This window comes from Macrobrachium nipponense, chromosome 7, assembly GCF_015104395.2.
Source record: "Macrobrachium nipponense isolate FS-2020 chromosome 7, ASM1510439v2, whole genome shotgun sequence".
NCBI classification, from domain to species: domain Eukaryota; kingdom Metazoa; phylum Arthropoda; class Malacostraca; order Decapoda; family Palaemonidae; genus Macrobrachium; species Macrobrachium nipponense.
The window spans coordinates 40,233,311-40,259,585 of record NC_061109.1 but is presented as its reverse complement, the minus strand read 5'-3'; the positions used below and the strand labels follow the sequence as shown (position 1 = coordinate 40,259,585).

The 26,275-nt window shown below is 44.6% G+C and overlaps 2 protein-coding genes across 2 annotated transcripts in view; one reads left to right on the top strand and one right to left on the bottom strand.

Moving 5' to 3' along the window:
* Positions 1-26,275, bottom strand: part of LOC135217580 (mitogen-activated protein kinase 14-like) — a 230,324-nt gene that overhangs the window by 145,715 nt on the left and 58,334 nt on the right. The gene's annotated exons all lie outside the window — the stretch shown is intronic.
* Positions 6,408-26,275, top strand: part of LOC135217516 (mitogen-activated protein kinase 14A-like) — a 29,306-nt gene continuing 9,438 nt past the window's right edge. Inside the window, exons 1-3 of the mRNA XM_064253474.1 lie at positions 6,408-6,669; positions 17,438-17,567; positions 17,907-17,965. Coding sequence (XP_064109544.1) covers positions 6,560-6,669; positions 17,438-17,567; positions 17,907-17,965 — 299 coding nt within the window. The 5' untranslated portion in view covers positions 6,408-6,559. The remainder of the gene's footprint in view (positions 6,670-17,437; positions 17,568-17,906; positions 17,966-26,275) is intronic.

Genomic DNA, 26,275 nt, shown 5'->3' with positions numbered 1-26,275 from the left:
AACCCTCTCTTTTTACGCCCGTCATGCCTCTCACACCTCTGCGTTTCTAGGTCACACAAATGCAAGGAATGGTGTTCGTTGTGCCACCACGCTAATTAGACAGGATGTTTTTGTCGATGATGAAGTAAGCGTAAGAGTTGTTCGATGCAGATCTTAATTTGGATTTCTTGTTTGCAAACTTGCGAAAAAAGTAACTCAGAATTATGTACGTATATATATATATATAGATAATATATATATATATATATAATATCTATATATAATATAATCTATCGGTTCATGAGCCACCTCCGTCGAATCATAGGACTCAATATAGTCTAGGCCGATATGTGACCTCCAGACCTCCTAGGGTGAGATCCTCATAGATGGATCTCTTTGTCGAACAGCGTTACCCCTGGAAGGGGATATTTTGCCCAAGTTGTAACCCACTTGCTCCTCCACTATGGAAATCTCTATGGGGAATCTCTCTACCAAATCATGGCCGGAAGCCCCTTGTGGTAGTCCTCAGAGAAGGTCCTCTTAGCTGAACCATAGTACCCAAACCCCCTCCAAGGAAGCCGCCTCAGCAGCAGAGATGCTTCTCAGCCAAACCCTGTACATTGGGCTTTCCCGGGAAATCCCCATAATAGGACCTCGCCACTAAACAGTGGCCCAAGGTACCTGGAGTATAGCCGGTCGAACGAACTTGGTTAAAAGAACATGGAGGTTTATGCAGCGATGCCAAATGTGTTTTCCTCATTTAGCGAATCGGCAAATAGACTTCTTTGTGATTCTTCAGAAGACTAATATGTTGCTAGAAATAGCATATGAAATTATAATTGTCAATTAAGATAATGTGACACATCTTCCCTTAGGTCCTGCCAAATTTGCGTTTACCCTGAGGGGATGTTGAAGAGGAAAATATGGTTTTGGGTCAGCATCTCAGGGTCAATCCTTTTCATTAAAGGACGGACCCATGTGTTTTACAAAGTGACCAACTCTGGAGTGATGTAAAAATAAAAATAAATAAAAATCTTTAATTATTAAAACGAACGCCAATGGTTTTCTACCTGTAATGAGTCCGCCCTGATTGTATCTGAATTTGCAGTCACATTAATGTTACATATATATATATATATATATATATATATATATAATATATATATATATATATATATATATATATATATATTATGTGTGTATATCTATATATATATATATATATATATATATATATATTATGTATATATATATATATATATATATATATATATATATATATATATATATATATAGATAATGTAATTTTTCCATAATTTTTCTTTTCAAGTTCGTGGTATTCCCGATTAGTTATTGACTCTCGATTGAACTAATTCACTGTATGTTAGGTGAATATTATATTCGAAGAAACTAATTCGTCGCATTTACAGTGATTTGTTTTAAAGCTCTCGAATGAGCTAATTCACTGCATGTCCGGTCAGTAATATAAAGAAAGAACAAGTTAAACAGGAGAATTTTCTATCACGTTTAGACTCGAACCGTTTTTTGTCCGCTCTCACTTTTGACTCAATTGATTCGCTGTGTTTCTTACCGGTTTATGACTCGAACGGATTCGAGGCAGTTTTATTTAGACTCACATCAACTCTTATTACTTCAGAAAACTTTCCTTTAAACTTCATCTTTTCTCGGGTATCCAGACTATAAGCTCAAGATAATCCAAAAAAGTAAAATCTAGTTCCCGTTCGTATCATTTGGGTAATTGTTATTATTGCTTTTATCAGTCTAGGTTATGTGTCCTACGATAAGACCTGCTTACCTGTTGTGACTGCGCTTATCGCTCGCTATCAGCAGCGTCACGAGATTTATTGACAGATGTATTGCCTTTATCAAGTAACCTTAAGGTACGAGAGAGATTCGAGGTTCCATAGAACGCTCTTGTTACGGTGGTCTCGTTGATTCGAGAGACAGAATTGTAATTGTAAATTGCAATTAATTTTTCTAGTATCTTAAGGAAGATATAATAACTCCTTGTGTATGAGTTATTCATTATAGTTATTAGTTCAATGTTTTTTATTGTATCTAATGAATATTTATACGCGATTACTCTGGGTGATCTCTGTTACTGAAGCCTTTTGCTTATCTCTCATTACAGACGGGGAAGTTTGCATCAATTTCTTCATACATTTTCCTTAAAAGACGATGCTATAACTGATATAATGCGACGATATACGAATATGATTCAAACTACTACTTTCCTCATTTACATAAACAGTAGTAGAGATTTGCATTTAAACAGCGAGTGCGTTTCGTTTTCATTATGACAACGAGCAGGCAGCAAATGCAAGAGTACGCGGATATTTATTTCTAGACATTATACTATTGCTTTTAGAGAAGTCCCCACAATCTTTCATTGACATATGCGATCCAAAGTAAACGAGAGAAGAGTCAAACACGTGTTCCGCATTTGATACATATTATAATATGCATACACACACACACACACACACATATATATATATATATATATTATATATATATATTATATATAGATATATATATATATATATATATATATATATATATATATATGTGTGTGTGTGTGTGTGTGTAATATATATAAAACACTACTATCTTGAATTACTTGCGTAAAACTAAAGAACTTCGGTGAAAATTAAGAGTACAATTTAATGAAATCTAGGCTGCTGTCAGTGTGCCTGGAATGGTGTCAATACCTCTCGTTGAAGAGACACGCTTTGCATGAAAATTGCGTGCGTACGTCAGACCCAGCAATCATTTATGAATGTCCTTTCTGGCCCCAGCGCTGGGCTTTCGCCATAAATAACATACATCGTCCATCTAGCCATCCATCCATCCAGCAATCACTTAGAATATCAGTGAGTATCAAGTTCACTACGACTTACCATCGAAGATACAACCTAAGACAAACGAATACAGTATTTCGAACTGTTTTCATTAGGCCTAACAAAAACAGACATCCTGTTGTTCTTGTTGCAGCCAAATTTAACTAAGGCAATGCCAGATTTAAGATCAAAATGACATCATGGGATTCATATATATAGTATATATCGGGAGAATTTGCTGAATTATTAAACTCCTGATTTGTAAACGCTTGGAATGATGGTGTCTTAATTTTATAAGACTGTTTTGTCTAACTGGAAGACTACACCGCTTATTAACCTCATCTAAACCTATAACTTCATTTTGTGTCATGTCACAGTTTGTCACTAATAGTGAAATAACACAACAGGGGTTTCAAGACCTCATTTTGACAGGTACTAGATAGGTTACTTAAGGAAAAAAACTTATTACTAAAAAATGAAGGAGATCGAGACTCAATTCTCCAGCAACTAAGCTTTGGAGAAAAACATGTTTGCGCCATCATAGCCATAGTATATAGGACACACGGTGTAAGCAGTTGAATCACAAATCAGATTTTGATCATTATTGAGCAAATATGTAAGACTGTCTATCAGTCTCATAGCACATGAGATTTTACGATTCGTGACGCAAGTAATGAAAACTTTTCCTTCTCGCTTACTCGGGGGTGGGGATGGGGGGGGGGAGCTAAGCCTACAAACTACTATGCTGTTGTTGTCGTTGTTGGGGGGTGGGGGCGTTGTTTGGGGGTGGTGTGTGTATGTGTGTGTGTTGGAAAGCCCTATGGAAGAGCCTAAGAAAGTCTGAAAAAGGTGTTTCGCGTTGAGTTAAGGATACCGGAATTTTAGGATAGGATATTCATAATTCATTTATTAGAATGAAAATGTAAAAAATAAATAATGTACATGTTTATTATAATTTTCTTTGGTGAAACAAGGCTCTATTTGACCATAGATTTTAGCACGTTTTTATGTAGTTGGTGTACTGAATTTAGAGGCTATGTTTCTGTTCAGTTATTTTGTGTTTCCACTAATAACTGAGATTATATGAACGTGTTTATTTTATTTGATCCTTGTTGTTAGTATAAGTAGTACAAAGTATGAGTATACCTCTGTATTGCATTTGCTTAAATCAAGCTGGGGATACGTATTGCAGACTGTAGTAGGTAAGAAATGCACGTGCCTTGATTATCATTATTTTACCTTAGGAAATGCTAGACGCCATAATGTCGTATAAATAATACATTGAGGAAAAGAATATGATAAATTTCACTTCTATCTTTTTAATAGAGGTATGGCCAGCATTTGTCGGTTTTTTTTTTAATATGCCATTTGCAAAAGGCAGAATTGTGAATGTTGTGAAAAGTTTAGTGTGGGTCAATGTTCGCGCAAGATTTTGTTCTCTCCTGAAGCTCAGTTGAATAAACTATTATGTTTTCGTCTAATCGATTTTTACTAGGTCAGACTTATTGGGTATGAGGTGAAATTAATAGATTGTGATATTATTAGGCGGGAGTATTGAAAATAAGATATCCCCTGAGGTGAGAGGTTGGCGATAAGAAAGCCAACAGTTTAAGGATACACTCGTTAATCAGTCCGAGTTTGTAAGATCATTTAAGAGTTAATGTTGACACCATTGTGCATGATTTGTTGCGAGGGGATTTGGTATATAACTATTGATCTATAAAAATTGATGCATTGATATATATGAAAAACTAACTTGAAAACATAACACCTTTTGTACAAATAAATAGAACTTGTTTGAGGATAGAGTCGCCGAAAAGTGGACTTCCACAAGGCACTATACTGGGCCCAGTACTCGTTTGTATGTCGCACTTATACACTCAAGCAACACGGGTTAGACTAAGAAGTTCGGGGACAACACACCTTTGGATGACATCAAGGTGTCATCAAGAAATGAATGCTGGTAAAACTGTTGAAACTGAATGAAGTTGAGACTGATTATTTGGCTTTGGGAAAACATGACGACCTCGGTTGGCTGCGAGACGTTTCGAGCGTCCGACGTACTATTGATGTCTCGAATTAAGGGTCACATCAGTAAAGTGGTGAAAGTATCCGGAAGTTATCGCACTTGATACTTAAATACCTTTCCATGAAAATGATCGCTCCTAATTATGTCACTGTTGGATTAGATTATTGTAATTCGATCTTTTACGGTACACTCAATTACTACAACCTGAGGAAAATGCTAAATATGATAAATATGACTTCAAGGTTAACTAACCGTCATATCTAAGAATAACACATGTTCTAACTTTGTTACCCATCAATGCAAGAATCATATGCAAGAGATATGTCCTAATGTTTCGAGTGATTTAGCGTAGACAACCAAGACATACAAATAAAGGGAGATATTAAAGATTTTCAGCGGAGGACAATCATAATACTGATTCATCATGTGTTTATAAGTATATATGATGGAGGAGCCTAGATGCAACTTGCAGATTAGCTTTAGAGCACACGATAAAATCTGCTGCAAGATTATTCAGCAAATTACCGCGAGAAGTGACAGTGCGAGTGCGTCCATGTTCAAGAAGAATTTACATTTAAACCAAACCCCATTCAATGAATGATACAGCAGCGAAAGCAAGATTAGTAATGCTTAGGTGCACCCTCCGCAGCGTCATCGTCGGAGAGAGGTAAACAACTACCCAGGAAAAAGTTTAAATGAAAGAGTAATATTCATATTCCTTAAATAGCAGGTAACGCCGATTTGGTTTGAATGAAGCTGAAATAAAAAATCGACGGCAGGATATGTTTTATCGGGGTGTATGTGGAGGACTGCCTGAAGGGTCAGTAATGAAGCAGATAGCAAAAAGTATTTTGGTGGTTAAGCTTTTATGAAAAGTAGCCTTGAAAATGTTAACACATGGACACAAGTAAACTTCACGCCGAGTTGAAATGATTTGCGTTTTACCTCAAGAGTACGTTTAATGGTTTTTCTTGGACTTTTGATAAATTTCTTATTTCAGAAGTAATTGCGTTGGTGGTATGTATATTCAATACTATATATATATATATATATATTGAAACGCAATTCATGGTAAATAGTCTCCGTCTATAATACTAAACAATTGCTCAAGTTTGTTTATCATTCTCTGCAGTTTGCTAAGGTGCTTGACTTTGTCGTCTGCACATTAATCCCAATTAGCATATTACATACTAATAATTCAAATACAAAATAAGTTATGTTTTTTATTAGTCTGAGCAGACTTGCATGTGTTAATTAGATATGAATTAACTGCGAATGTCTAGCGTACGAATTAAATTTAACAAGTTCCGACTTCTTATGTATACCCAACTTGACGATGCTTCTTAGCGATAAACGTGCTTCACAGCGCTACCTTGACCTTACGTTAAATCATTCACGAACGTGCATTATTAGGCTTGCGTAAATATTTAAAATAATAATTATGTGGCTCAACAAATCCATATAGCTACCATGTTTGCGAATCCTAACAAAAGAAAGATAAAACCCGTTGCTAGAATTTAGCGCAAACTCCTACACACGATTCTGGCAACGCTGCAACAAAGTTGTGATTTTAGTGTGTGTGTGTACGACTAAGTTTTAACACGACTTAGGGAGAGATTTTACCCCTAACATATTATACTGTTATTAGTTATTTTTTAATCTGACAGCCAAACAGAGGCTTCTAGGAAATATGCCTAAGCCAGGATATCACACCATTGAGTTAAACAAGACAGAATGGGAGGTACCTCAGAGGTATACTATGCTCTCGCCTGTGGGTTCTGGTGCCTACGGCCAAGTGTGGTAAGTTGTCATTTATTTGATAAGTTCATACAGTTCCATTAAATTAGATCATTCATTTCTTCAGCTAATGACACTAAAGACAAACACTTAGTGCTAAATCAATACTAGGCTAGAGGCAATTTTATCTTGTCGATAGGCTAATTCCCACTGAACTGGTTGCCAACCCATTCCTTCCCAGCTACCTAGCTACTACAAATTGTATACCTAGGTACCTACTACCTACCTAGGTAGTCTCTCTATGTACCCACAATTTATGTATATTTCTCGTAGGTTATCGTGTTTTTTTTGGTTTGTGTTTTTGAAAATTATTGTTGATGCTAACCAATTATTTTAATATGTATATAATGTTTCTTCAATCCTCTCTGAGTACTACCCTAATAATCTTACTGGAGGGGCCCAGAGGGAAGCAGGGGTTTTGGTGGTGGCCTTGTAGGTACCCTCAGTACTAAATCTGCTGTCAGAGTTCTCCAGATTTCTGAAGCAATACCCTGTAGGCCTACCTAAGCCTCTCCCCCTAAATTTATAATTAGGCACAGGATATAGGTACGGCAAGCCGTATCCCTGACTGCGATAGATATTGGTACGGCAGTGAATTGCGCATGCGTCAATTTCAGACTTCCTGCCGTACAAATAACATCGTGTATAGTAGGGGTACGTCAGATTCTGTCAGTGGTGCCGTATTGTGTTATTGACTTTCTGCAGATATGGTAGTTTGCTAATCATGCAACAGTTACCGTGCACTGTTGCTAATAGCTATAGGTACAGCACTAGAAGGTAAGTGACAGTAGTAATAATAGTCGAACAGAATTGTTTTCGTGAACATGTTCAATTCGAAGTGTCAAAGTGAAGAACATACTGTCATCACCAAAAGTACCAAAACATTTTGACAGTAAAGGAAAATATGAAAAATCACAATAATACTTAAATATACTTACATTTTGACTATATACATGAAAAATAAAACTAAACTAATCTATCTGTGTACTTCATATCTTCTTTAAATCTCTCTGAACCGTGTAATAAGACATCGGTTTTAGCCGAAAAACAGATGTTTTCAGGTTTCAACAAGCTGAAAAAGCAATAGATGTCTACGAAGAGTCAAACTTCCAGAAATTGTATATCCGCAGGTCCCATGAACGATCGAATCGGCCCCCGAAAATCCCCAAAGAGCTCCGAAGAGGAGATTCAGAGGTCTTAAGAAATACACAGAAACCGTGCTCTGCTGTATTCATGGTAGTAGGGAAAACTACCAAAGTCAATCCTCTGGTAAACGGCCTAATCATCTTAAGTAATCATTCCAAATCAGATCCATTTTAACAGCATGTTTCCCATATTGGACGCACTACTGACTGCTGCACTACCTTACTAGCTAAGCTTCAAATCTTTGAATCTTCTCTTCGGAGCTCTTTTCAGGGCCGATTCGATCGTTCGTAACCTGCGGATATACCATTTCTGGAACTTTTTCCTCCTCATAGACGTCTATTGTCTTTTTCAGCTTGTTGAAACCTGAAAACATGTTTTGCCTTCATTTTTTTCTTGCTGTCACTGATATGTGCCTCAGTCGGTAAACAAGTGTTCGCGCATGCGCAATACACTGCCGTACCAATATCCATCGCAATCAGGGATACGGCTGCCGTACCTATATCCAGTTCGTTATAATTAAAGGCATGGCAGATTAGCTTTTCTTATTGTGTTAAAATAAGCTCTGTTTGGCAGTTTTCTTGCACTTTTTTAGCCTCCAACCCCATTTGTGCTTCAATTTGGATCATTGTTTTTTGGGATAAAGGGCTCATGTTTTGTCAGTGCTTCCTAGCTCATAGGTTACCTGGAGTATTTATTGGATACTAGGTACAGTGAGAAAGGTGAGATTTTGGGTTGTAGAAAACTGTGTGAATTGATAAGTGCCATTTAGGTAGGCTAAAAATAATAAAGTACAAAGTCCTAAGACAATAAAAAATTTGGTTAATCTAATTAAGAGAGAACTAGGTAAAGACCTCTAGCTGAAATTATATATGCTAACTCTAGTGATGACGTTGAAGTAAAAACAGACAGGTTGTCATCCATAACAGACCACTTTTAGCAAAGTTTTTTTTTAAACATAAAATACGGCTAAATAGAATTTCATCATTCAGAACACAGAACTACTCTACCTATTATTGTCAACTGAGATCCAGTCCAGAAGGAAAAGATGGCTGGCTAAAGAAATATGATATCAAGAGAATTCTCAACAGACTGAGAATTTTGTTTGTGATTTAAGAATGAGAATTTAGGTCGCTGATTTAAGAAGGGATAGAAACAGCACAGCAGCAGAAAAATACAAGCGACACAAATATAGAAGGAAAAAGTGTAGTATATAATCAAACATCTATGTATTCATATATACTACAAAATAAAAGCAGGAATTGAAAAATCATAATAAAGAGCATAATGTATAAATGTGGCCCATTTACCTTCATGACAGGTTGTCCTACTTTTCCCAATCTTGTTGTCTTGAAATCTCTGCTACTGAACTTTTTACCCATTTTGAAATATTACAATTTACCTTGAGTGAGTATGGAAATGTGTACCTTCTCTTTTACTTTCTTTTTTTTATAATTATTTTTAAATTATTAAAATGAAGTAAAAAATATCAATACCTATAGTAGTTGTTACATTGTCAAAATCATTAGGAGAAAATAATTTTGTTCCGACACGGCATACAAACCTTCGGTCCTTTTACAATAGGAAGGTTACTAGCGGCAGCTGGATAGGTCGTAAGCTTTCGAACAAGGGGTTCGGTAGTTAACTGCTTGTCCGACAGGCGCGCGCGCGCGACTGGGAGGTAAACAAATCACTTTTGCTTTCGGCCTCACGGTGGATGGACGTGTGTGTTCGCTCTCTGCCCGCTGCTCGTCGTTTGCTTTCTGTTTTGTTTGTAATTGTGTATGAAAGATTGTAAGTACAGTATTCTCTCTTTTCATATTAATTACGCTGAATTCATTAATGATGGAATCTCCGCGCCTCGCTACCCCAAGGAGACTTTGCCCGGGTACCGAAGGGCGCAAATGTGGGAAATTCAGATCTTTTCCCGAGATAGACCCTCATGTTTTGTGTGCTCGGTGCCGGGGGCGCGAATGCACCCGGGCCGAGCCCTGTGATGTTTGTATGGACTGGTCGGAGGCGCAGTGGACATTGTATGAGGGCAGGAAGAAGCGAAGGCCTGCAAAGGAGTCGTCGGAAAGCTCTCCCGCGACTCCTTTGGTGACGGACACTTCGTCTTCTTTCCTGCCGCCCGCTCAACTTCCTCGTATCGCGCCTTCCCCTTCGGGGGGGGTGTCTAGGTCCTTCTCCTCTCCCGATGTGTCGAGGGGGGTGTGGAGAGGGCGCTAGATACCCCGACGTAGAGTTGTACTCTGGGTCCTCTATCCGCTCGTCTTCGCGCGAGCGGGTAGAGGATCCGCCTAATCACCCGACTTTTGCCTCCTCAGGTGCGGTTGCCGTGAAGGATGACCTTGGACAGGTGTGGGCGTCGTTGGGACTGCAGGGCGTGCCGTGAGAATGTCCAGGGGCTGCTCTATCATCTCGCTGGCTCCGTGGCGTTACGCACGCTACGGTAACAACCACCACCACGACCCTGACAACACCTGGCTACGCGTCACCTCCTCCTCACCTGGGTGTACACCCAGCACGCGGTCTCTGTAACACCAACAACATCGGTGCAGGGGCCAGTCGCCGTAACTCGGGGGAGTGTGATGCCGCCACCTGGGTTTGCCGTGCTGCCGCGACCGGACTTCATGTGCCCGAAGAGTTCGCCCCTGGACCTCCCACCGGTACCGATGACGTCTGTGCCGCTGGTTCGTCCAGCTGTATCTGCCGTACCTGCCGTGACCACTGCTGCTGTTCCTGATCCTGTTCCTGCCGTGTCTGCTGCCGTTCCTGTGATGCCCGCACCTGCTGATGTCGTTCCCGTTCCTGGCGCCGCTGCTCCCGATGCTGGTCTGTTCGGACAGGTACGTCCGGGCCCTGTTGCTTCGGCAACAGCAGCCCGGCTCCGTCCTGGATGACAGACCTGACATCGGTCCTGAGGAGGTTGACGAGGAAGAAGAAGAAGGAGGAAGGAAGGTGTCGTCGTCGTCTTCATCGTCTTCTTCGTCGTCGTCGTCTGCCGCCTCTTCCCCTTCTTCTTCTAAGGCTCCCCCGCCTAAGAAGAAGAAGGTCGCCTCCCCCCCCCCTAAGAAGTCTTCTTCGGGAGCTTCTAAGGGCCCCGTCTCGCTCTGGTGAGACGGGGGGGTGGGTTCTTCCGCTGGTCGCCCTGCTCCTTCGGGAGCAGGACCCGTCCTCTTCTCCCCGCAAGGAAGAAGACTACGGGGACCAGAGGGGTGCCGGCTAACACCGGCACTTCCTCACCTGCTGTCAGTGGTTCGGGGCCGGCCCACAGCAGCAGGATCCGGCTCGGCCGCTCGTTCGCGAGAGTACCGAGTGTACGGTCCGCCTACCAGCGACCGTGCACCAGGAACCAGACCCCTGATCCGCTCAGCGTCAGGTTTCACGGCACGGAGCGGAAGACTGGTGACAGCCGCTCACGCGACTCTCACCAGACCAGCTCTCGCTCTCGCGGCGAGCAGCTGGCTACCCGGGCGGACGTGACGGTCCATGACCGGCCACGGGCTGAGGCTGGGAAGAGGTCCCCCCGTTCGCCGGCACCAGCCCACGGCTGGTACCAGCGACGTGACGCGCCGTGAGGATACGCACCGGTCTCACCGTGACAGTGGAGCTCGCCGGTCGCCTGACCGTCACTCTCACAGAGAGCGATCGGGTACGGCGACCAGCACCAGCTCCTCTGACACGACGAGACCGGGGCCGCTGTTCTCGGTCCAGCCGTTCTCCACAGCGAGACGGCTCGACTAGGCCTGCAGCTCGATCGCCACCGCGGGTTGACGATCGCCTGCAGTCTTCCAAGCCCGCTGGTTCTGCCAGCGAGCGAGGAGGGAGCGTCAGGTTCGGCCCTCTCCCCCCATACCTTCAACCTCCTCGGGTTACCCGGGAGGGGCGAGGTATTGAGGAGTGATCGTGAAGGGTGCGCCCTTCAGGATCTCGCCACGTCGTCGTACGTACCAGGCTCGGTTCTCGGACCAGCCAGGTCTTACGCACAGGTGGTTGGAGGAGACCGAGAGGGGGCTGTCGCTGCTCCTCTCCTTGAGGGAGGAGGGTCTCGGGAGGTACTCCGATTGTTCGAGGGAACTGGACGGTCCGACTCCACAGGAATGCTATCACGCCCGAGATCCAGAGGGAACTTTGCCGAGGTTATTGCGCTGATTCGTCAGCACAACGACCTCGGGGAAGGATCGCCGCTCCACCATCCGAGCCCACGTCCCGGCTCGAGTCGTTCTGGGGCCCGAAGAGGGAACCCAGACCGACGGTGGGTTTGCCGCGGTCAGAGCTGGCTGACTCAGTGCTGGACCAAGTTGAATCGCTTGTCTCTGGACAGGACGGTTCGCTGAAGTCTGGCAGGTCTAGCAAGCTGCTTCCACCTCCTCTGCTACGACAGCGGCGGTTTTACGTGCCATCTGAGGATCCGATGCCGCCCAAACAGGTGAACCCGGAGTTAGCGAGGCTGACTCCGGGTGTGTCTCTGCAACAGCTCCTGTCCGAGAACCTGTGGTTCTCGCAGCAAGAGGCACTAGGCCTGGAATCTACCGCCATGGCAGCTTTCCAGGCCGTCTCCTGGCTAGATCTGTGGTCCCTCACAGTATCTAAGGTCGCAGCCAACTCCGGGGGGGGAAGGGAATTTCTCCCGAAGAGGGACTCGGCCTTCAGGAGACTTTGCCAGTCTGGGGGAAGAGCCATCTCCTTCCTTGCCCACCAGACGGTGAACCTGTGGGCCAACCTGGTTCTCCGTCGAAAAAAAAAAGGGACGCTGTCCTTACTCGGGTTTTCCACCAGGGCGGCCGGGCGTGAAGCGGCATTGGGACTTCGAAACGGACCTTTACGGAGTTCCACGTCTCTCTTCCCACGAGAGATGGTGGACGCTGCGGTGGACAGACGGCGCACTGATGACAGTGACCGTCTGGTTCACCAGGCAGTCTCGAAGGCTTCTGGGCAGCCTCGGACTGCGGCCAAGTCTAAGAGCTCGGCTAGCGCCTCCTCGGCTGCTAAGACGGTTGCTGCGTCGAAGCCCCGAGGAGTGACTCTGTCTTCTTCGACTTCTGGTAAGGGGGGCCGTAACCAGCCCTCCTCCCAGCCCTCCTCATCCCGTGGAGGCTCTGGGAAGAAGTCGAAGAAAGGGGGGAAACGCTAGGGACGGCGTTCCCCCTCACCTGCTGCCGGAAGTGGGGGGGTGCCTGGCCAGCCATTGGGCAACTTGGCAGCGCTACGGCGCCGAGACCTGGATAGTAGATGTCCTTCGGGAGGGATATCTATTACCCTTCGAATCTCGGCCACCCCTCACCTCCAACCCGGTCCAACAGCAGTCGTACGTCCCCGGGTCACCGAAGGACGTAGCACTCAGACAGGAGATCAAGACCATGCTGAGCAAGAGAGCTGTAGAGATCGTCACGGATCAGTCACCGGGCTTTTACAGTCGACTCTTCCTGGTGGAAAAGTCTACGGGAGGCTGGCGCCCGGTGATAGATCTCTCTCCCCTGAACCGGTTTGTTCGCCAGACCCGGTTCACGATGGAGACGGCACGCTCAGTGCTCGACTCCATCAGGGAGAACGATTTCATGCTTTCAGTGGACTTGAAGGATGCGTATTTCCAAATACCCATTCATCAGTCCTCCAGAAAGTACCTCCGCTTCATCCTCGACGGGACGGTGTACCAGTTCAGGGCACTGTGCTTCGGTCTCTCAACCGCCCCACAGGTGTTCACGCGTTTTGTCTCACTCTGGTGTCTGCTTGGGCCCATTCGCACGGGATACGTCTGATGAGGTATCTCGACGATTGGTTGGTCCTGGCGAGCTCCCGCTCGCAGTTGCTACAGGACAGGGATCGGCTTCTCGAGTTCTGTCGCGATCTAGGGATCGTTGTGAACTTCGAGAAGTCCGATCTCGAGCCCAAGCAGAGGATGAAGTACCTGGGTATGCTGATCGACCGGTAGCATGGCGAGTCTTCCCCGCAGACTCGCGGATCAGCAGATTCAGGGAGGCAGCCAACCAGTTTTCCTGTCCTCGGCAGGAACAGGTAGCTCAGCGATGGCAAGTCGTGATCGGACACCTTTGTTCGTCACTCGAGAAGTTAGTCCCTCACGGGCGTCTTCACCTGCGGTCTCTTCAGTGGAGACTAAAGGAGAGTTGGTCACAGGCGACGGATCCCCCAAGCTTTCCAGTGTCACTGACACAGGAGGTGAGGCAGGACCTAGCCTGGTGGCTCGACGACAGGAACCTCTTAAGAGGAGTGCCTCTGCGCACTCCCCCCCCGACTGAGGCTGTTCTCAGACGCATCGACCGAGGGATGGGGCGCACACCTGGAGGAGTTGCTGACTTCAGGAGTGTGGGACGAGAACGACAAGCACCTTCACATCAATGTACTGGAACTCAAGGCAGCGTTCCTCGCTCTCCAAGAGTTTCAGGACCGCTTGATGGGACACTCAGTGGTGTTGATGTGCGACAACACCACAGTGGTGGCTTACGTCAACAAACAGGGGGGCCTAGTGTCCCTCCCGTTGTACCAGTTGACTCGGCAGGTGCACGAGTGGGCTCAGGCACACTCAATAGAGCTGTCGGCACGCTACATTCCAGGGAAGAGGAATGTAGTAGCAGACACGCTCATGCCCGTCGGGATCAGGTGATAGGGACCGAATGGTCCTCTACACCAGGACGTGGCGGAAAGGCTCTTCGACCTGTGGGGGCGCACCATCGTGGATCTGTTCGCCACCCGGCACACAGGAACTCCAGGTGTTCTTCTCTCGGCCGTGCCGGACCCATGGGCAGCTGCAGAGGACGCTCTTCAAACACCTCCGTGGGACAACCTCTTCGCCTATGCCTTTCCCCCGTTCAGCCTGATTCGCAAGGTGATCAGTCGAGCGCTGGTCACCCCGAATCTCAGGATGATCCTGGTGGCTCCCAAATGGCCACAGGCCATTTGGTATCCGGACCTGCTGGCTCTTCTCGCAGGAGAACCGAAGAGAGATTCCCCCTTGGCACAACCTTCTCGCCCAGCCACACGTCGAGCGGTATCCACCGAGCAGTCCAGTTCCCCTACGTCTTCACGGCTGGCTGTTATCCACCATCTCTTGCGAACGAGAGGCTTTTCTCGTAGCGCAGCAACAGAGATGGCTGGAAACGTCCGTCAGTCCTCTTGCAGCTGTGTACCAGGGAAGTGGGCCGTCTTCTGTGGTTGGTGTCGTAGACGGGGTCTATCTCCTCTCAGAGCCACTCTTCAGCAGGTAGCGGATTTCCTCGTGTTTCTTCGACCGAGAGAAGCTTCCTATCAGTCCCACAGTGAAAGGATACAGAGCCGCCTTGGCGCTCGTCCTAAAACTGAGGGGGTTGGACATCTCGAACTCGTTCGAGATCTCCTTGCTGATGAGGAGCTTCGAGAGGTCTTGCCCACCCAGGGAACTCGGGCCCCCTGCGTGGGACGTGACTCTCGTCCTTAGGAGTCTGACTCGAACACCGTTCGAGCCACTCCGAGAGTCGTCAGACAGGGATCTGACCCTCAAGACCCTCTTCTTGCTGGCCCTGGCATCGGCGAAGAGAGTAGGGGAACTTCATGGGGTCTTTTCCTATGATGTACGACACTCCAGGGGATGGGGATCCGTGACGCTCGATTTCGTCCCGAACTTCGTTGCGAAGACTCAGAATCCTTCAGTCCCTGATGACAGGTTCGAGTCATTCACGATTCCCTCCCTATTGGACTTCACCGATAATGATGCGGATGAGATGCTGCTTTGTCCTGTGAGGGCGCTACGGCGCTATCTGAAGAGAACTCGTCACCTCAGGCCTGAGTGTCGAGCCTCTTCGTTAGCACCGGGGTCACCAAGAAAGAAGTATCCAAGAACACTCTTTCATTCTGGCTGCGTGAGGTCATCAGGAGGGCGTATGAGGCTGATGGTAGTGACGACATCCGTACGTCCCGTCCGAGAGCTCACGAAGTCAGAAGTATTGGCCCCTCGTTGGCGTTTCGCAAGAACTTCTCCGTGGCGCAGGTCCTGAAGGCAGGGGTCTGGTCTAACCAGACTACCTTTACGTCCTTCTACCTTCGGGATATTGCCCACAGGTCCTTGGACACCTTTTCCTTGGACCCGTGGTGGCTGCTCAACAAGTTGTGTAGCTAACCCAGACCCTCGCAGGCTGAACAGCATCGAGTCCTGGTGTGACTGTGTGGATGGATGTGTGAGTGAGTGAGTGACTGGCTCTCTCTTCCCATCTCTTCCTTCCCCTCTACCTGCGGGCAGAGGGCCATGGTCGTCACTACGCTGGATGAGGACGAGATGCAGGTGAGCTATATGACAGAGCCCCATCCTATCCCTTTCACTAGGGATAGGAAGCAGAATATCCACCACTTCCTTCTGCAAGGGGGGGAAGTGGATGCCTACAAGATCAAACCCATGACTATTTGCTCCTGTACAGGAACAAGTTCTTGCATTGCTGGTACTAAGAGATGCGCATGCCCCTCTCTTAGTACTCGGTCCAGAGGTCTGACCATTGATCCTGCGGTGTGCACCCCCGTCAATCGGACAGAGGCTTGGATCCCTCCCTGCTCTTTACGGACCAGGGAGGCTTCCAAGGTAGGGCGAACACCAGTCTGTTCACAAAAGACTCAGATTCCACCCACCAAGAAGTGAGTCTTCCTATTGTAAAAGGACCGAAGGTTTGTATGCCGTGTCGGAACAAATGACAATTTGTCCAAAATTGCATTTTTCCTAACTATACAAACCTGAGTCCTTTTACACATAGCCCCACCTCATGCCACCCCCTCACTCTGCAGTTTTTGCTTGGGCCAAAGCAAAAGTGATTTGTTTACCTCCCTCCCAGTCGCGCGCAAAGCGCGCCTGTCGGACAAGCAGTTAACTACCGAACCCTTGTTCGAAAGCTTACGACCTATCCAGCTGCCGCTAGTAACCTTCCTATTGTAAAAGGACCTCAGGTTTGTATAGTTAGGAAAAATGCAATTTTGGACAAATTGTCATTTTTTTTTCTCCAAGAAAAGGTGTGTTGCTACTCAAACTGCAAGTGTAGAATAGATGTCTGAATATATGTCTGTGCAGACTTTGCAATTTTAGATGTGAATGTCCTTATTGTGGAAAAGAATGACAAAATAATTGCATAAGTCATGGGAATATAGTGTGGGTTTTGTACATGAAACAAGTGGCTCCGTTATACATATTGGAACAGTAATGTTGATGGACCTGTTCATTTTATATAGGAAGGTTGTGTAGTCTTCTAAATCCTGTACTAAACTTTAACACATTCTAGTGAGGTTAACAAAGGGCTTGAAAGGTACTACAATGACTTCCTATTGCCGAGTGAATCCATGTTTTTCTTAATGTAGTAATTTTGTTATTTTTGTTATTTTTAGTTTTAAATAATACTATTCACATCTAGTTAAGGTTGATGCTTGGGAAATACAGATAGTGCTTTTTGGTGTTTTGTTTTAAAGCTTATTAAACTTTATTTTTCAGCGTGTCTTGAATGGTTCATGCTGCCACAAAGTATATGTACTGCATTAATTAAAAATGTTAATTTTTAAAAAGTTATATGCCAATAAAAGATACATTGAACCTTCTGAGGTTCTGTAAATCATACATCTTGGAGTATGCTGCAACATTTAATTTCTTTTTTATTAACAGCTCCGCGATGGACTCAAAGACCAACACTAAAGTTGCAATAAAAAAATTGGCCAGACCATTTCAAACCCACATTCATGCAAAACGAACATATCGAGAACTGAGAATGTTGAAACATATGGACCATGAAAATGTAAGTTTATATTTTATTTTTCTCAATTAAAAGTTTGTAGGTGTTGACATTGTTGATGAAATGTAACATTCAAGTTGAGCTTTCAGATGTTGTTATAAATGGTAGATGAATTTTCCAGTTTTCTGTAAAGGATGTGTATCTTAATTAGCTAATTAATTGCACATCAATCCACCCCTTGATATTTTTCTAAACTTGTGAGTGATGTTTCCATTATCCTAAGATAATTCAATTTTTGTAGTTTTTACTGAAGTCATTTCTTCAATTACTTGTATCTTTTTATTTATTTATATATTTATTTTTTTATTTTCAACTGGATTACTTAGTATCCTTTTTTTGCAGATAATTGGTCTTCTAGATGTATTCACGCCTTCCTCAACTTACGAAGATTTCCAGGATGTGTAAGTGTCTTCTGATATTGTCTTTATTTTTATGAACATTATCCTCTTTTGTATGCATTCTTTACATGTGGGTCCTTGCTATTAGCACAGCATTCAAAATTCTGTATAATTTTGTAATAACTGTAGGCAATATAATAATTAGGCTATAAAATGAACTAAGTCTAAAGACAAGCGGGTATGTGCTGAGATAGTCACTTGTTTGGATGCTACTATATAATAATCTATAATAATGAAAACTGAGTGGATCTTCCTTGTTTGTTCATCCTGGGTGGTTGCAGGGTAGGTAGGGGATTGGGAGGGTAGGGGAGACATGACACATCCACCCTAGATTATGATCTACATCTTTAAAAGTGTTGGTTAAAAGTTCAGAAGCACTGTTTGGAAATAACCAAGGCTATGATAGAGCCAAGATTAAATAGAGTGAAAGAATAGCAGGCATTGATTAACAATGGCTAAGGTCAATCATGAGACCAAAGTAAAGCCTGATATATATGAACAGGAAAAAATCAATGAATTATTTACGACAAGGGATACTTGGAGAACCCTGAGATACCAGGGAGGGCACCCTGTAAGCCTACCTGAAGATGACTTTTTGAGCATTATGCCATCAGCTCCAACAAATCTCTTTCACAAACTCTTTGTAACTTGACAGGATTTAATTATGTTAATTAAATGTGCTGTTATCTTAATGTACTCATTTACTCAAGCTAAGCTGTAGGATATATCTGACTTGTCAAAAGTTTAACTTCTTACATATTTGTTTGGTGGTATTCTTTTGCCAAACAGGAAAAACTAATACCTGGAAGCTGAAGGATTAATTTTGAATAAATTACAGACAGTCCCCGCTTATTGGCAGCATCAGGTCACAGTGTTTTGGTTTTACAATACTTGGCTAACTGTGTTTTTAACTAGATTTTTGGCATTGGTAGGCAGTTTATTGGTGTTCAGGCAGTTTATGGGTATCTGTAAGCAATTTACAGCACCAGTAAACCGTTTATCGGCACTTAAGTCGATATAAATGCCATGTATTACCATAATTCCTGTGATGTGATGGCCTGGTTATCGTCAATTTTTGGTATTAGCACTCGCCCAGGAACGAAACCCCTGCTGTTAACTGGAACTGCCTGTATTTTCTTGTCAGTTAATCATAGTTACTATAATTGGTGAAGTACTCTTGCTTTTGGTAGCTGTTTCGGCACCATTAGACGCATTTACCAATTTTTAACTTTGTTAATCTTAGTCTTGTCGGCCATGTCCGACTCTAGTGCTCAGTGTTAGGCATTGCAGCAAAGGCTGTAATACTAGGTTAGTTAAAGCTTATTTTGACCTGCATTTTTTATGCACAAATTGTAGGGGTTAAATTTGGTCTCCTCAGTTGACTTGTCTTGAATGTGAGCAGTAAAATGTTGAAGACTATGATTATGGGGATTGAAAGCTTTTGCTTAAGGAAGTCTTCAACAAAACAGTGACGATCCACTCAGACAATACCACGGTACTGTCTTATATCAGGAAATAAGGGGAAACACATTCCTTCACCCTTTGCGACGCAGCAAGGGCCCTCGTACGGGCAGATCAAAACTAAACGAGAATTTGTTCATGAAACTTACCTGTCAGATATATATATAGCTGTATTTTCTGAAGTCCGACAGAATTTAAAAAAAACTTCCGACACACGCAGTGTCGGCCGAGTGGTTAGTACCCATTCCCGCCGCTGGAGGCGGGTATCAGGAACCATTCCCATTTTCTATTCATAATTTTTCTGTCGCCGGTGCTGAAAACACCTGTTTTCAGTACCTCCGTCTTAGGATTTTGGAAACTTCATTGCCGCTAAGTATCCTAATTGTCTTTTGATTCATTTACTTGGATTTGTGGCTAGGCATACGCTATCTTAAATTGATTTGAATTTGATTCATTTTGCATAAGATATCTGAATCTAGTTAGGCTAGTTTCAGAGGGTGTTGTCTGCAAAGATAGGGTGTGGCTACCGAAAGCTTCGGTAGATCCGCACTTGTATGCACGAGCGGTTTGGGTCTGCTTTCTTTGTTGAGATTTGCCATGTAAGGAGTGTGAGACTTTGTCCTATTCCGTAAGGAAGACGTATGATTCGATGTACGCAATTAATATAAACATGGGTCTAATTCCGTAAGGAAAAAGTAGATTCGTATGTACGCAATTAATCAGTAAACAAAAGTCAGGGTAGTGACCTGCTAACCTTCTGTAGACTTTATTTTCCACCTACCCCCCCCGTATAGTATGGCCTACGGGTTATGAATATGTCTGCGAGAGGTGATCGCTCTCCTTCATTGTTGTGAAGAGTGCTACTTCTGTTATTGTTACTCCTAACCCTGTAATGTTGCCTTCGGGCCCTAAAACAGTGTCTGTAGAGGTTATTGCCCTTTTCTCTTATACTCTTTCGTTTTCGTTAACTTAGAATCGAAAGTGCTTGCTTTAGAGAGCAATAGTGAAGTGGCTAAGTGCAGTGACAGTGCCCCTTGTGTAGTGGAGGGTGCGTCAGATCGGCCTTATAAACGCCTCTAGGTCTAGACCTCTGTCGGACTCCCAGGACCACAGGGAGAGGGCATGTCGAAAGCCGAAGGAGGGTTACGAGGAAACTCCCCACCGATCTGGGTGCCTTCGGCAGTTTTTCTGATGAAAATCCCCAGACTGCCAAAGTTCGTGCACGTGCACGAATCCTGAAGTATTGCTTCTCGTCCTCCGAGGCGTCCTCCCTGCGCAAGGGTTGGAGCTCTCGGAAGGACTCGCGCCCTCTAAGAAGCTTTAGAGAAGAGGACGCTTCACGTCCTCTCTCTCGTCAGGAGGGAATGTCAGATCCGCCCCATAACACCTCTAGGCCTGGACCTCTGTCGGACTCCCAGGACTAGGGAGGAGCAGGGCATGTCGAAAGCCGTAGGAGGGTTACGGGGAACCCACATCGATCTGGCGTCCCTTCGGTAGGACCTGTTGACGTTTCCCAGACTGCGGAAGATCGTGCACGTGCACGAATCTCGAAGGACTCGCGCCCTCTAAATAGAAGCTTTATAGAAGAGGACGCTTTCACGTCCCCTCATCTCTCGTTATGCGTTTCAGTGAGAAGTAAGAAGCGAACGTTCGCCTGATCACGTGTACGTCTTTCACCGAGAAATATGAAAAAGAAGGCAGTTTCTCGCGCTTGTTTTGACGCCGGTCAGGAGCGTGACGATTTTCTGCACGCTTCTTTGACGCTCGGCTTGAACGGGACGCTCGGAATGGACGCCAGGGCGCGCGCCAGTGGACGCCGAGCGCGCGCCAGGACGCAGAGCGTCCTCGCAAAATGGACGCCGAGCGCGCCTCGCAGCCGCACACCAGGAGGTTTGTCTCCTGGCTGAACGTTTCTGTTGAACTCTTCAGACTTCAAGCTCTTGTTTAAGTTTTGAGCCTCAAGAATGTGAAGTAAGCAGTGCTTCGAGGAAGCTTAAAGTGAACAGACAACTTCGTCTTCGAAACCCAGCAAGACCTCGGGTTCGTGAATTCAAGAGGTCTCTGTCAATATTATATTGCTTTTCGCAAAGGTGGATGGGAGTTAAGGAAAGCTCAAGGGAAGATCTCGTTTTTCTCTACCGCAGTCAAGACTTTGCGATAAGGCAGTTACGGGTTATGTAAAGGCTCGAACGTCTCGGCGACGTTCAGTAGGATTCTTGCAAAGGCATTCATCAAAAGGGACGCTTTTCAGGCAAAGCGCAAGACAGGACTTCCTTTGCCACCCTTTGCCATACTGCCAATAATTTTAAGCTTTAGCAGGCATTAGTTGTGATACGGGAGAGGAAGCTGGCTGGAGAGTTTTCTTCCTCTTCCCAGGATAATTTTGCAAGCTTTTTAGCCCATCTGAAAGGGTTTTTCAGATGATAGATTTTTTGTTAGTTTCTAGTCGGGACTACGCTGCCAAATTGAACATCGTCGTTCTACCTGCCGTAAGCCCTGTCTCTTAACAGGATTCTTGCCCTTTCTCGTTTGAGACGGGAATCGGAAAATAAATGCTCGACTTCTGGATTACGTTTTGTCAATTCAGTGACTTTCCCCCATTGACAATATATATCGTTTTGTCAAGTAAGTGGGTATCCCCTCATTGACAAAATATCTCTTTGTCCCGTAAATGGGTTAGTTCTCATTGACAAACATCTCTTTAACTTGATATTGCGTAAGCGAATAAGCTCTTATTGACAAGATCGGAAGAGCTCTCATTCGTCATTCGCAGACTCGTACAAGAAATAGACTTGTAGACTACGTCAATGAACGCTTATGTCCAATAACATAAGAAGCTTGAGCTGTCTGCTTCGAGATTCTCTAAGTTTTGTTCATGAAACTTGCCTGTCAGATATATGTAGCTGTACTTCCGAATTCAGCTATAATATGTCTGCCAGGTAAGTATGAACAAACTTTATTGTGATATAATAAATATTTTGCCTTGCGTTATTTTTCTACTGGTTGGTTCAAGTCATACACGCTTGCTGTAGTTACCTCTTCGGATGGCAACGAGAGGTCTATTGTCCATTATTTTAAGGACATTTAATCGTTACTCCCTGCAGCCTTCCAGGAGTTTCCGATTTATCTTTTACCGTTGTATGGTAGTGTTCTGACGACACAAACGCATCTATATATTTAGCGTTTTCTGTTTCGCTTAAATATACCAGCTTGAGAGTGTCTTTTTGCTCAAAAAATAACGCACCTATTTCTTCGTAGAATAGGGTAGATGGCAACCCAGACATAAAGTTAAGAGACGACGTTCGTAAGCTGCTGGCTGCTGCTGTGTCTGACTGTCCAAGTTCCAACCGAGCCAGTAACAGATCGTGCGCTCTCATGCGCGGTAGGTTACGTCTCTCTCTCCTGCGGGATTGACTGACTAACCGTATCTCTGTGCTGGCGGTTACGTCTCTCCTGCGGGGATTGACTGAACTAAACTGTATATCTGTCCTACAATCACGGACTTTAGCCTAAGATTGAGGGGATTTCTTACGTGAATGATTAAACGTTGCATCCGTTTTGCCTTACTATGTTCAACCAGAGTATCTCAATCCTTTCGGTGCTCGTTACCGCACGGTATAGAACTACGAGTCTACCGCAACATTGCACTTTTATATGCTCTCCTGCTTAGGCAAAGCGCAGCCATTATAGGGAAGTAAGCATACTCGGGGAGGGAATGGATGAGCTTGCTGGGGACCATTTCCTTCCACTGAAGAAGTTGTTTCCCGAATAGACTGCAATTCAGACCACAGTTTTTTCCTACCGGGAAACTGAAATATTATTCTAGATCTAGGCAATTATTCTGAACATCTCTCAGTGCGTCATGATAGAAAGAAGGTGCCGACATCTGGATAGTGTTTCAGATGTCCGTGGATCTTAATCTGAAAGAAGTAAATGCAATTCGGTCGTCCCTCCAGTCCTCGAAACGAGTTTTTGGAACCAGTGGTCCACATCAACTCTGATATTCCACAGCTCTCTCATATCTTAAGAAGTATCTTCTCTCGGTCCCTGCTCGAGTTTACGAGAAAGAGCCTATTATAACAACAGGCGTAGAATGTAACGATCCTCTAGAGGTTTGTTACAGGATTGCAAAAGTCCGTACGAATCGTCTTGATCGACGGCAGCAACTTTTGACTTCCGAGTGGAATCTTTCTTTAGAAGTATGTTGAGAGTTGTGGAGACTTTAGGGACGCCCTTTCATTCTTCTCTTCGATATGTGAGGACGAAGAGGCTTCTTCTTCTCTGCTCCCTTTTTCTCGATCCGGGATCGGTACCATTAAACGCCATCCTATGATATTAAACGGGGATGGATGTTTAGTCTCTTTTCCCCTTTTTCAATCGCTTAGGAAAATGTAATGAGGATTTATGACGTCACAGGGAGCTACAATGACCCTGATCGCCCCATTTTGGCCTTCAGGATCCTGGATTCACAGAGGTCACATCCTTCCTAGTTCACTTTCCAAGGACCTTTTCCGAGAGAGTCGGTCTACTCTAACTCGAAAGGTACTATAACCTCTCCGCTCTGAGTCTGACAACGTTCAGACTATCGAGATGTTGACAGGAATAAGATTACCGTCTTCCATTTCCGTCTGAAGAATGGGATAAGCTGGCAGTCACAACTATTAAAGAATACGCAAATATGTTGTTGACGGCTTTTGGGCTCAGAGATTTGCGTCTGTCAAACAACAAAGCCCTTCACATCTTTGAGTTCTGTGGAATCTCGAAACCTCGCTCACCATCTACTTTTTGTCTCACCTGTTTTCTCGGAGTCAGACACTCGTGCGAGATCAGGCGACATATAAGTAGCCCTGAGTTTCTTGTTGACGAAGTCGGTTGCGTTTATACACCCCCGATGATCGTGTAACATGAGACCAGGTTGGACTGTCAGGCATTCTTCCTTCGGGGACTGAATCGCCTTTTTGCTCCTTGCTCCTTTCTCCTGGCACCAGAAGCTCGAGTCAGGAGTTGATTCGCTGACGACGTTGGGTTGCGTTGATACACCCCCAAGGTTTGCTTAGATTGAATCGCCCAGGCAGTCCAGACACTCATCCTTCAGCGAAGAATAGTGCCTTATGGTCTTCAGGGTACAGCCTTGCTGTCCTTGATTCGTTCTGACTGTCAACTGGGTCGTCACCTGACTTTAGTACAGACGGACTGACTGTGTATGTCCAGATTGAAGCTTTCAATATGGAACTTAGACGTAGTCTGAAGTTCTTGATGTCAAAGCATCGAACCTCTCCTACCTGTTAACTTCTTGCATGTGATCAGGAAGGCCTTCTTCTAACCACCCTAGATACGACAAAGAGGGTTAGTGAAGATTTTAAGCCATCGTCACAAGTTTTTGGCTTTAGAGAACACAAGGCGGTGTGCTCTCTAAGCCTTTCGTTGTGGCTAAGAATGGAAACCCGTTTTGTCCTTGGGCCAGGAGCTTGGAAGCAAGGATGGCACAAGTTAGTGGGCAGGAGCCAGAGAGAGTCCTGTGCCCTGTCAGGTCTCTCAAGTTTTATCTACATAAAACTCAAGAAAGTCGAAGTCATTCGGGCAATCTGCAGTGTTCCGAAAAAGACCAGACTTGCACATATCGAAGAACACCCTGGCTTTAGTGTTAAGGAGTTCTTTCAAAAATGCTCTTCATTGGTTTGCACAAGAGTTTGAAATCTTTTTTTTATCTGAATGCTCACGAGTGAGGGCGCGGCCTCGGAAGCATTTCAACAGAGCATGGCACTCAGCAACATCCTGAGTACCATGTTTTAGCGAAGCAACTCTGTGTTCACTTCACACTCCCTGCGAGATGTGAAGATGGCATATGAGATCTGCTGCTCGCTAGGGCCATACGTCTGCAGACACAATCTTGGGGGCAAGAAGTACCACTCATCCTATCCTGTAGAAAATGGTTAGGAAGAGCTCTTAATTTAGTTGTTGAGTCGCCGACAAACGGCGACTTCTTAACTCTTAAGCCTTAGTTAACACACCTTAACTTTGGCTAGGTTGGTCAGGTGGTGATATATATATTTATATATATATTTATTTTACTTCTTAGCCCTCATGGTATGGTCAATATGGTCTAGTCACATTGTGGTCACGCCCCCGTTGACAGATCATCTGGAGTGCACCAGCTTTATAGGTCCCTACCTCGCTGGCAACTCTAGTAAAGCAGAAGCAGACTTGGGTGACAGTAATCACGAAGTCCGCTATGCTAACAGGTGGAACCAAGATGTAAATCATCTGCATGCATTTGTTTCCCAAAATCCTTCTATTCTGTCCCTTCCCTTCCCACCTCCAACAGTGGGATTCAGCTATATATATATCTGACAGGTAAGTTTCATGAACAAAATGATATTGTTATGATACAATAAAGTTTGTTCATACTTACTGGCAGATATATATAATCAAGTACCCACCCACCTCCCCTCAGGGGACAGTGGAAATAAAAATTATGAATAGAAAATGGGAATGGTTCCTGATACCCGCCTCCCAGCGGCAGGAATGGGTACTAACCACCTGGCCGACCACTGCGTGTGTCAGAAGTTTTTTTTAAATTCTGTCGGACTTCAGAAAATACAGCTATATATATATCTGCCAGGTAAGTATGAACAAACTTTATTGTATCATAACAATATCATTTTTAACCAGGTTCATCCAAGGCAAATTCAAGATGTTACTGGACGAACTGAGTTGCCGGAAACAATTTCTCCCCACAGAATGGACATTAGTCCATCTTTTAGGCCTAGATTTATGGAAACTGTGGGGAAGGCCAGTTCTGGATCTGTTTGCAATCGCCAAAAACTACCATCTTCAATTGTACTGCTCGCC